Source organism: Scardinius erythrophthalmus (assembly GCF_964197995.2).
Source record: "Scardinius erythrophthalmus genome assembly, chromosome: 23".
Taxonomy (NCBI): domain Eukaryota; kingdom Metazoa; phylum Chordata; class Actinopteri; order Cypriniformes; family Leuciscidae; genus Scardinius; species Scardinius erythrophthalmus.
The window spans coordinates 15,160,005-15,172,089 of record NC_138243.1 but is presented as its reverse complement, the minus strand read 5'-3'; the positions used below and the strand labels follow the sequence as shown (position 1 = coordinate 15,172,089).

Genomic DNA, 12,085 nt, shown 5'->3' with positions numbered 1-12,085 from the left:
CATGTTTACTAGGGATTTTGTCTGAATTATCTGTGAATATCTGCTCTCATCTTTTCCACAGGGAGTTCAGTGTCGTACATTGCAAGGTCACGCTCATTGGGTCAACACGTTGGCCCTCAGCACCGACTACGTTCTGCGCACAGGAGCGTTCGAGCCAGCTACCGCAACCATAAACCCTCAGGATCTCACTGGATCATGTAGGTTTCAGCATAGCAATGGATTTATTATTGTACTCTGTTTTTCAAAAGTTTGGGGTTGGTATGTTTTTTTTTTTCTTTTTTTCTGAAAAATGAACACCAAGGCTGCATTTATTTAATAGAAAATAAAGTATATTGTGAAATATTATTACAATTTAAAATTCCTGTGATTTATTTAGTCACATGATCCTCCAGAAATCATTTTAATATGCTGATTTGGTGTTCAAGAAATATTTATTTTTATCAATGTTGATGATAATATTTTTTTGGAAACGGACACATTTTCTTTCAGAATTGTTTAATAAATAGAAAGTTCAATATAGAACAGAATTTGTATTTGAGACCCAAATTGTATTTTATTTGTAACATTAAAAATGTTTTTACTTTCACTTTTGATCAATTTAATGCGTCCTTGCTGAATTAATTTTTTATTTTATTTTTAAATCGTATTGAGCCCAAACTTTTTGAATGGTAGTGAATGTAATAAGGATCATTTTGTAAATATGAATCAATTTTCCGCAGTGGACGAAATCAAGGAAAAGGCTCTGAAGCGCTACAACAACGTCAGAGTGAGTGAGACCAGTCTATATGCAGTATCGACTTGTGAGAGATGGGATTTATGTATAAAACAACAAAACATTTGGTCTTCTAAAGGGTGAAGGTCATGAGAGGCTGGTGTCAGGATCAGACGACTTCACAATGTTCTTGTGGAACCCAGCGGAGGAGAAGAAGCCAGTGGCCCGTTTGACAGGTCACCAAGCGCTGGTCAATGAGGTGCTGTTCTCCCCGAACACACGACTGATCGCCAGCGCTTCCTTTGATAAGTCTATAAAGATCTGGGACGGAAAGACAGGAAAGTAAGTAGGGTGGTCACAGATCCCTGACTGATTTGAGACTTATGTTTAGATTAGCATACTACCACATTTATATTATAACTGCAGTATTTTATATTAATACTAATATAAGTATACACAGTTGTATGTAAATTTTGTGCATAGACTAGTATTCCAATATTATATTTGCCTAAATTTCACTTCACCTGGTATCCCACATTGCAGTGCACTTTCAAAAGTTATGACATTGTAATACAAACTACTATTTGAAATGTTTAATTTTACATATCAATTATTGCTTCACATATAAATTTTACAATATAGTATGCAGTAAGCTTGTATTCCATTCCAAACAGCGTGTTGCTGCATCTGAAATCACAGTCTTTCTGAATAGGTAAAAAAAAAGTGTTTGTGAATGCGTATAGTATGAATGTAATCCGGATGTACTTTGTCATTGGCATGTGACACATCAGCTTAAGTTGCGTTGTTTCACTCACTGCCTCTCCCGTGGCCCCATGGGAAAGTAAAGCGTATATTGGATATGAGCTTCAGAATCTCACCGCAAATAGTAAGTCATTCAGGTACTCTCCGACCCTATGTTTTATGTAAACTGTGAATTTGGAAATGCTACTCTTCACATAATGTTTTACTCCTACTACATAGTACAGAAGTGTGTGATTTCGGATGCAGCCTTTGTAAACGGATTCATGGTGGCACAGAACCATAGTGTACTTCCAGTAGTGTACACTAGGAGGCACTCAGATCACGTCAGCAAATCATGGCATATTTTGCTTGTTTGCACATGGCAACAACACAGCCAGTATACACAGTGCACAGACAATATGTCTGTTTTCTGACCCTGTGAAGGTCTATTAAAGATCTTTTTTTAATGTTTTCCAGGTACCTGACCTCCCTTCGCGGTCATGTCGGGCCGGTGTACCAGGTGGCGTGGTCTGCAGACAGCCGCCTGTTGGTCAGTGGCAGCAGTGACAGCACTCTGAAGGTGTGGGACATCAAGACGGGCAAACTGAACGCTGATCTGCCTGGCCACGCTGATGAGGTAAGACCGTGAATGGATTTTGTTCAGAGGTTTGAGTCTTATGCCTGGCTCACACTACAGGAGTTTTAGGCCGATTTATCCCTGATTTTCCCCTCCGATATTGAGGAATGTATTTTTTTTTTTTTTTTTTGGAAAAACAAATGAGTCAAATCACTGATTTCAGTATACAACAATTTCATTCTTTTTATTTTTAATTAACTTTAATGACTTCAGCGATTCCATCTCTATTAAGAATAAAATGTAGGTATGCATTTAGCAAATTTTTGTTTATGGATGTAATATTTACCATGCAAAATGTTCACCACATATTCAAACATTTTGCCTCTGTGTGTGAAAGAACATCTTAATAACATCTTTTAGAGATAATTTATAATTCCCCTTTCTTGGGGCAAAAAGAAAAGAACTAACATCAGACCAAAATTTTAAAGATAAATCACAGTTGTAAAACAAATAAGCCAAGTCTTCCTCGTGTCTATGAATTTTGATATGAAGCTTTACATGGGTAGATTTTGTGTGAAGTATTTTAAAATGTACCTCTTTAACTTTATTCAGCATACAAAATTTATATGGATTTAACCGTGCCTCTTTCCAATGAATATCAGCGATTTGTGCATTCCAAAAAAATTTCCCTCTAGGAGAGATTTTATGATTGGATTGAAAAATGAATCTGATATTACAGGAATGAGAAAATTGTTTGATACCATGAACTATTAGCTCAGGAAATTTCCTTTCGTTACTTCCAAAAGTAAGGTGACTCTTCATCAAATGTTTCAACCCATTTGGAATAGCTTTTACAACTTACTGAAACTCTTGAAATGGAATGGGGAAATTGTAGATAAACAAAAACTTCATAAGACAAAACATTTCCATTTTCATCAAACAAATCCATGACAGAGTATAGATTTTTTTTTTTTTTTCAAACCAGTTGTGTCAAAATAAAGATTTATTCCTAGAGGTAATGAGACAGTTGTTCCAGAGAAGCATTTTGTGTGGAGAAAAATTGTGATGGAAACCAATTTTCCAAGCTAATAACACTTGCTGGTAAAATTTGGATAGTTTAATTTGTCATTTCCCAGGCAGATAGTTACATCTCAGTAGAAAAGATAAGCCTCCAAGCTTTTTGAAAATGGACTGAGGAATAAAGAACCATAATGAATTTTCATTTCTTTGACAGTTTCTTAACCAATTAAGTTTAAAAGTATTGTTAAAAGGGGGGTGAAATGCTCATTTTCACTCAATCTCCTGTTAATCTTGAGTACCTATAGAGTAGTATTGCATCCTTCATATCTCCAAAAAGTCTTTAGTTTTATTATATTTATAAGAGAAAATAGGCTGTACCGAGTCTTTCCGGAAAAAAACGAGCGTCTGGAGGCGGGCCGTGTGGGCGAAGCCAGAGCCATAGAGAGAATCCGTCGATCTGGGCTTTGTTTATAAAACATTCATCGTCGAAATGCAGGGAACAAACAGTCTACACAACTCGTTTCTGCATCCACTGTTCCTAACGCTGGGTTCTTTGGTAAGCTTTCCCTCACCAAAAACACTTTGGAGACACTATGCAGCGCTGCCGATGATTTCCTGTTGAAGCGCGTTGAGGTGCGCGGTTGCGCTTTTCCGGGAGAAATGCTCATATAAGGAGTTCCACTCTGGTCTACGTCATTAGATCCACGGTAAAAAAAAAAACAGCCGAAACTTGTACCAACCCAGAAGTAAGATTTTCGGCACAGTAATTCTCCGTTATTCGTCCAAAATATTTAAAAAAAAACTTTGGCCATGTTAAGCATGAGAATCCATCTCTTTAACACTGTAAACAACTCTGAATACATGAAACACCATTGTACCCCCCCCCCCCCCCTTTAATATAAAAAAATAAATCTAACATCTCTAAGCCACCATAAACTCTTTTGCAACTTGCAAGGTTTATTTTTCCAAATTAAGTCGAGAAAGGTTTTATTAATTTCTTTGGAAGTTTTATCACTGACATAAAGGGAGACCCTCAGCTTTGGAAAGCAAAACTCTCCCAAACAAAGTCAGATCCCTTTGTAACCAGTTATTCAGAATATTTTATTTATTTTTTATTTTAGGCATATAATTCAGTTTTTCACGTGTATGTTTATTTTTATAAATATGAATGCCATGGTATTTAATAGAGTCCTTTACTGGTATGTTTTCAACTAATAGATCTATAAATAATATAATAGATATAAATAATATTTCACATTTTTTTTGATTTAACATTAAACCAGAGGATTTGGATACAATGAATAAGCAAAAGTCCCAAAAAGTCGACGTGTTCTTTTAAGATTTGAGGGAAGAAAATCTGCAAAGATTCTCCTTAAGTGTGTGCTGCAACCAGATTTCACAATCGGTTAGGATTTTAAAACTCCTGTAGTGTGAGCCACATCAATGTTATTTTAGTATTATTTTTATATTTAATATACTATTATAGGATTTTATAGAGTATTTTTAATTTAGCTTTTATTTTTATATTTTCAGTTTTCATTTTAATTTCAGTTTTAGTTAGTTTGTTATTTTTATTTGTTTCATTCATTTATTTCTCTATAGCTCTAATTTTTTTTATTTCAGTTTTAGGAATTTTAGTACTTCAACTTAATTATTTCAGTTAGTTAACAAGGCAAAATTTCTCATTTTCATTTAGGTTTTTCATCTAAAATTTATATTAGCTTTATTTAAATTAAATTGTTTTTTTTAGTTTTAGTTAACCTAACAAAACCATTTTGTCCCCTAAAACTAGTTTTTAAATGAAATATTAGGATTCTCACAGTTGTTTAAAACTTGAAAACACTATTTTATTTTATAAAATGCATGTAAAAGTAGAGTAAGATATATGATTTATTTTTTAGTAAATAGGCAAATTTAGTAAATTTCCCACATTTAGAAATGACTTTACTTTGGGTCTCTAAGCAGTCACCTAGCAACTACGTGCCAAAAACTCTGAATACCTTAACAGCATAGCAATGCCTTGGCAACAACCGCCGTTGTGTTAGAGCTGCATGTTATGCATGGACAAACACCACTCATCTATTTTCCTTTATTGCTCAGGTTTTTGCCGTTGATTGGAGTCCCGATGGACAGAGAGTGGCTAGCGGTGGGAAGGACAAGTGTTTAAGAATGTAAGTGACTCCTATATCCTGCACAGATTATTTATTTCCATGCCCGCACAATACTGTGTGCAACACCACCTGGTAGGAACACTTGGCATGTCTTATCTTCTTTTCTCCATTAGATGGAGGAAGTGACCCGGAGAAACCAGCGGCCCCAGGCTCTGCATGCAACAGCCAATCAGGCGTCTCGAAGCATCCCCCCCACGGGACAGTGAACAGCAAGTGTTGGAGCACTAAGCCTTAGCCTATTTGTCCAACGAAACCACTTTGACAGCATCACAATAGCTGACATATAATGCTCTCTGATGTTGTCGGGCCAGATAGCGGGAAGATAAACCGCCCGATACACCACTCAAATGAGCAACTGCCCCGTGGAAGTGCAGGCGATCTGACCCAGTCTAATCCGTGTAATCTTTCTCACACACATTCTTTGTAATTAACTTAATCCCTAATGCTGCGATACAGGCGGCATTAACCGGGTCTGTTCCAGTGCCGAGAGATAACCAGCATCGTCACAGTGGACCGCACTACGTCAGCAGAGACGTTTTCTCATTAAACAAGCAGTAAAAGGATTTTTATGGGGTCTGTGTTATGTGTGTGACTTTCTTATCTTGAATTAACAACTGTAGCATCAAAAGCAGTTTGTTGTTATCGCACAACAGGTGTATGACGTTAAGAGCCTTAAGATAGAATTCAAAGAGTTTGGATCAATTGATCAATATTGGCTACTCAATAAGGTCACAAGGACGGGAAACTGAACCTATTTGGTTTATTGAATCTGTGTGACGTATTCAGGATCTGTTTTGAAGAAGCACTGCTTATATATGGGATACAAACACAAAAGTAGCGTGAATAGTACAGAACAGGCAACCTTTGTGAGGAAATGCGTGTTAATGAAAAAGCTTATAAATAAATAACTAAAAAAAAGCTGCCATTTACATTTTATAAAAAACGCAAACGAAACATGAGTTGTATCGACTCGGTACTCAAGCTTCGACATCCTGGTCTTGATGCCATTTATGCATGCAAATTTAACATCAACAGGAATGTCTTGGCCTTTACCGGTTTTGAGATGTATGACAACATCAAGATACAAGTTCTTACAAAAGCACATTTAAACCATTTCCAGTGTAACTGTGCACGTAAACTAGGGCAAAAAAACATGAGCATTACATTGATATTTCTGTGTACTTGGTAGTGCTTTTATGTTTTCATGCCACATGAGTGGATTCACGACAATCTCTTTAAAAGCATGGTGGTGGTGAGAAGACACTTGCACGATTTTACCGAAGAGAGCAAACTGATGATATGCTTTTCATCCATCAATATTTTTGCGCATCAATAAATATACTGTAAGCTACAGGTTTCCTCTCATTGCTTAAGGCCCTGGTTTTAACAATACAGACACAGATGGATGGTTTAAATCCTCTGGGCCAGAGGTCACGGTTCATGTCTGGATCTTGAAACTTGACTGACGTGGCCAACTGTGTTTGGATAGTTCAATCTGTCTCGATCAGTTCTACACCCTGTTCTATCTTCAGTCTGTTCTCCAGACGTTGTTCAGTAGCTTCACGACTTCCTCATAGAGAACAAAGACAATGGCAACGTCCAGACACACTCGGCCCAATCGTGGGACTGTGCCTTTGTAGAACCTGCGATTCAAAGCAAGAAAAGCGTAAGGAAGAAGAAAAGAAAAGAAAGTTTAAAAGAAATAATATTTATGAGGAAACATACGCTTGAGGGCCTTCGTTCTTCAAAATCTGGAAGGCGCAATCCATGGTGCTCTTGTAGCGATGAGCCTCCAAACCCTAAGACAAATGGATTATAAAATGTCAACAAATGGCATTCAATAGTTTTTTTGTATTAATTTTAATGAATTATTTGAGAAGCTTCTGCTAACCTGCATTCGAGTCTTCACCACATCAAGGGGTGTGTTCCCAAAAACACTAGCCGCCCCGGCTGTCGCTCCAAACATCGCTGTAACCAGCGGGTGCATGTCACGACTGGGGTCATCGCCTGAAGATAAAGCCAAGATGATCAGTTTTCTTAAACACCCATACTTAAAAAGTATTATTGTTGGATCTCATCCTCACCTTTGTACCAGTTGCGCAACAAGTTCATAACATAAAAGCGTATCGCCTGGTTGCTACCCTGCTTCAGAAGTGTAGCAGTCAGTCCTTGATATGTCCCTCGAACACCTACAAACACGGAATAAATATATTACACACTTTTTTTTAACAAAAAATAATAATTTGTTAGATTTTTCAAAAACTATACATTTTATTTTATATAGAATACATGTTAATATTTTCAAAAATCATTTTATTTTCATTTTTCAAAAACTTTATTTTACATTTTATGCATTATTTTTATATTTCACTTTTTTTTTAAATGATTTAGTTTATTAAATGATTTTATTAAATCTAAAAATATTATCATAATTTTTTTTATTATTATTATTTTAATTATATATATATATTTATAAAAACGATTGTATTGCTTCCGCCAAAGAAAATCCGTCCGTTCCGCGTCCATAGCAACGCGCTGTTCGCAGCGGTCTGTTATCAAGAAATAACAGACCGCATTCTACATTGGAATTCAGCCACGCCATGTAATAAATATATATACACATACATACATATATATATTAGAGTTAATCGTTATAGTTTTTTATATTTTATTTTCTACAACCCCCATACATTTTTCTATGACTGGTCCGTCTGCTCCTTCTGTCTCTATTAATACATACGTTTGTACTGGTCCATAAGTACCTTGATCTCTGATGATCTCCCGTACGCCGTGGAAGAACCCTCGGTAGCGTGGCCTCAGAGAGCACTGGTCATGAATGAACTTCACCTGAAAATGATACAGATGGTATATATTGAGTAAGATACAGAAATCAGAATGTCATTTCTCCTTCTCCGTGAGTAAATCCATCATGATTATACAGTACACTGTGGCTCTCACAATACACAGTATGATGTGGCAGACAACTAGTTGTCCAGTGCGGATCCGTTCATTCAGCACAGGTTTGTCAAGAATGCAGTTCTGAAAATGTGCAGTGTCAGTTTGGTTAAAGTATTAGGCTGTCATGCTCATAAAAAAAAACAAAATGCTGTACGAATCCAACCGTATGATGGTGCTGCCATACTAGCCACTAGCTAGTATCTGCTCTAGAGTTTTGTTTTGTGTGAAACATGATAGGGTATTAGGGATGAACATAAACAGTGCGTAATCGACGTAATCGATTATGTTGATGCGTCGTTCCAGCCCTAATGTGTAACCAAAATAACTAGATACAGTCCCACCTTGACTGTCTCCATTGGACAGACCACCAACACCGCTTCTGCAATTCCCGCTCCAAGCCCACACAGTAAACTTCCTTTATTGTCAAGCCGACCTGTGGCGTCCCTCATCGGGTTGCTAAGAACCTCGAATGTTCCAAACCTGCCATAATGTCAAAAACAAAAGCGTAAGCAAAAGACACACTATTCATGCTAAAACAGGTAAAGACCAATGTTTCTTACCGTACTGCAGATTTCGGGATGGATCCGTAAAGGAGTGAACTAAGCCCTCTATACAGACCTCTCAACCCATGATCCTGCACTGTCAGCTTAACACAATCACCTGCGCAAAAATACAGGTTACACAATTTACACATTCAGTTAAGGCCCCGATATTCATTAAGCAAAATCAAAGGAGGAACAGTTGTGATGTTATTTCGAACAATATCAGGCCAAAATGAGGTTCATTTGGAGTATAGTTTGCCAAAGTGAACTTTCTGGAAAAGTTTGCTCCAGCTGGGAAAATTATTCAAGCTACTATTGGTCCGTGATGATTACATAATAAGTAGATGTGGCTCTGAGGCTCCGCCTTCTTTGACGTGATTTTTTTTCTTCCAGTTATTTCCTTCTGTTCAGTCCATCGAGGTCAAACACGAGTGGTGCGCTTGAAGGTGTGTATGAATTAGAAATGTTACCTCCGGATGCTACCACCTTCATCAGGCAAAGTTTAAAGATTGCCTAATTAATGTTTGCAGGTTCCCTATGAGCATTGGGTTTAAAGGATTAGTTCACCCCAAAATGAAAATTTCCTAATAATTTACTCACCCCAATGCCATCTAAGATATCCATGTCTTTCTTTCCTCAGTGGGAGAGAAATTATGTTTTTTGAGGAAAACATTTCTGGATTTTTCCTCTAACAATGGACTTCATTGGTTACCATCGTTTTTAAGTCCAAATCAATGCAGTTTCAAAAGTCTTTGAAGTGTTTAAACGGGCTGTTCGCGATCACAGCTGAAGAAGAGGTTGTTATCTAGCGAAACGATAGGTCATTTTAAAAAAAAATATATATAATTTATTACCTTCAATAGTTCTGATTGAGCTGATCAACAAACGGACAGGGAACTACGTCATCACATTGAAAGGTCACGTCGGCGCCAGCAATACTATTTGAACTACTTTTCATATTCATCAGAATGTTATTCATATACTATTCATATTCATATTCACTGAATACTATTACTATATATATAATAGCAAACAATACTATTTGAACTATCCTCCTACGTACGGTCGCATTGTAAACAGTGGGGCGGTACTTCTGCCGGCGCCGGCGTGACCTTTCAATGTGATGACGTAGTTCCCTGTACGTTTGTTGATCAGCTCAATCAGAACTATTGAAGGTAAAAAGTCTATAAATTATAATTCTTTTTTGAAAATGACCTATGGTTTCGCTAGATAACAACCTCTTCTTCAGCTGTGATCGCGTACAGCCCGTTTAAACACTTCAAATACTTTTGAAACTGCGTTGATTTGGACTTAAAAACGATGGTAACCAATGAAGTCCATTGTTAGAAGAAAAATCCAGAAATGTTTTCCTCAAAAAACATAATTTATCTCCCACTGAGGAAAGAAAGACATGGATATCTTGGATGGCATTGGGGTGAGTAAATTATTAGGAAATTTTCATTTTGAGGTGAACTAATCCTTTAAATCCAAAATATTGGCAAAAAATAGGTGCTTTTACATTTCGCTTTGAAACCAAATCTTCCGCCATTAAGTCTTGTCAGTCAGCTCGCCGAATCTCGCTCAGCTCACGCTGAATTGAGCAGACGTTTCAGTTGTTCAGTTTTTAACTGTAGTGTCTGTTCTCTAACTGAACTACATCATTTGTATTACTATAAAAAAAATCTAAACAACAGTGTTTGTGTGGGGGGGGGGGTGCCGCAGTAGGCAAGTGATGTAACCTGTGTCACTGGACTATCGCAGCGAGCCTAGTTCAAAGTGACCAAAAGTGAACCACTTTCCTCCAACCTAAAATTAATTTGCATCAGGTGGAATGGACATGTCACCAGAATGCCCCCCTCAAGCATACCCCGCGCAGTTCTGCACAGTGTGCTCAAGAAGGGTGCCCGCACTGCTGGTAGATGAAAAATGAGGTATAAAGATGTCCTGAAAAGAGATCTGATAGATTTCAGCATACCAACTAACTCCTGGACTCAGGCAGTGCAAAATGGAGGGCTGATCTATATAGAGGAAAGACTCAAGACCATGCCAACAACCTCCAACAGCTAAAAGAACGACATCTGGAATCCAGCCAACCAACGATCATGAACTATGCTAGTCAATATATCTCTATTTCCTATTGTCAGCCGCATTGTCGCTCGTAACAGAAGCAGGACAAATGAAACGAAAGTAGCAACAGATCTTTCTTCTGCATTGTGACGTATATCTGAAGTCCTGCATAAGTAACAAGAGAGAGAGAAGTCTGTTGTTTTCACCAAAAAGTCCAGTTATGATTAAACATTAGGAGGACAAAAAGAAACATGTACACAGTAGCATGCTTTTAGAAATGATATTGGTGATTTTTTCATTTCATGCCAGTTGCCCTCACCTATGCCCCGGTACCGAGGAGGGTTAGCTCTTTCATCTAACTGTAGTTGGGTCTTCACGTACTCCGTTGGGAATGTGATGCAGATCTCAATGCCTCCTGCAATGCCACCTGGGTAAAAATAATATCATCAGTAAATAAAGCGTGCCTATATTGCATTCAGTGACATCAGCGGAAATCTATGATTTGTTTAAGCTTACATTGTTTATCAAGGACAAGTCAGTTTCATATAAGGTCATGTTGTTTTAGTTGTACTTGGATGGTTAAAGCCCAATGTATGCAACACTGTAACCAAACTAGTTTTGTTGGAATGTTGGAATATGGTTAAGTAGTTCAGTTGATATTTATATTAATAAAGCATACTGTTTTAACTGTCCAAACCTATTTAAACAAATTAGTAAACAAATTAAATTTCTGGAAGCTACCATTTGGTTGACCCAGCAAAGACATGCAGGTCATGGAGTGAGAGTGAGTTTCACAATAATGGCAGACTGTAAGTATGGAAGGGGACGTGCCAACGTGGTCACGCATAACTGTTATTGTGGGCTCGCGCATAATAGGGTATCGCGTGATTCACCAAAACATTAGCGCTTGTGTGCTTCTAACACAAACACAAATACGCATGTACCTGCAAGAATAGCCTTCCACGGATGGGTGATTTTTCTCCCTCCGATAGCAGCGGCCGCAAGATTCCTCTGGCCTAGATAAATTTGGGGAATTGGGGTAAAAGTACGCGTCGAGCCCCCGCCAGCGGAGGCAATCCGGGTTAGCGCTTCAGGATGCTGTTGCGGTGTGCATCCTCGTCTCAGTATAGCATCTTTGCACGGTCCCTCCGAAACAGAAAACGGTTTATACAAAGACGACATGATATAATGATGTTTTAAGCGCAAAGTGAAAATCTGTGCTGTGTGACGACGCGCAGGATGCGTCTGCCCAATAGGACGAAGACAACACAATCACAGGAAGACCACTCCGAGGCGT

General features: G+C 37.8%; 2 protein-coding genes across 2 annotated transcripts in view; one reads left to right on the top strand and one right to left on the bottom strand.

The window, feature by feature from the left end:
- Nucleotides 1-6,571, top strand: part of nle1 (notchless homolog 1) — an 11,253-nt gene extending 4,682 nt beyond the window's left edge. Inside the window, exons 8-13 of the mRNA XM_081354419.1 lie at nt 62-197; nt 720-766; nt 852-1,054; nt 1,931-2,090; nt 5,151-5,221; nt 5,335-6,571. Coding sequence (XP_081210545.1) covers nt 62-197; nt 720-766; nt 852-1,054; nt 1,931-2,090; nt 5,151-5,221; nt 5,335-5,347 — 630 coding nt within the window. The 3' untranslated portion in view covers nt 5,348-6,571. The remainder of the gene's footprint in view (nt 1-61; nt 198-719; nt 767-851; nt 1,055-1,930; nt 2,091-5,150; nt 5,222-5,334) is intronic.
- slc25a1a (solute carrier family 25 member 1a) lies at nt 5,968-12,085 on the bottom strand. The gene is made up of 9 exons (XM_081354420.1): nt 11,733-12,085; nt 11,108-11,215; nt 8,740-8,839; nt 8,521-8,659; nt 7,984-8,068; nt 7,306-7,410; nt 7,113-7,228; nt 6,947-7,020; nt 5,968-6,864 (listed from the first exon to the last, which is right to left on the bottom strand). The coding sequence occupies exons 1-9, from the start codon at nt 11,968-11,970 to the stop codon at nt 6,750-6,752; spliced, it is 1,080 nt and encodes a 359-aa protein (XP_081210546.1). The 5' UTR covers nt 11,971-12,085; the 3' UTR covers nt 5,968-6,749.

Bases quoted from the DNA above. Each gene is read 5' to 3' on its own strand.
- slc25a1a (XM_081354420.1), bottom strand. From the start codon at position 11,970: ATGTCGTCTTTGTATAAACCGTTTTCTGTTTCGGAGGGACCGTGCAAA. The intron at 7,229-7,305 runs GTGAGGATGAGA...CTTTATCTTCAG, and splicing joins GTTGCGCAACTGGTACAAAG to GCGATGACCCCAGTCGTGAC. The intron at 7,021-7,112 runs GTTAGCAGAAGC...CATTTGTCTTAG, and splicing joins TGGTGAAGACTCGAATGCAG to GGTTTGGAGGCTCATCGCTA.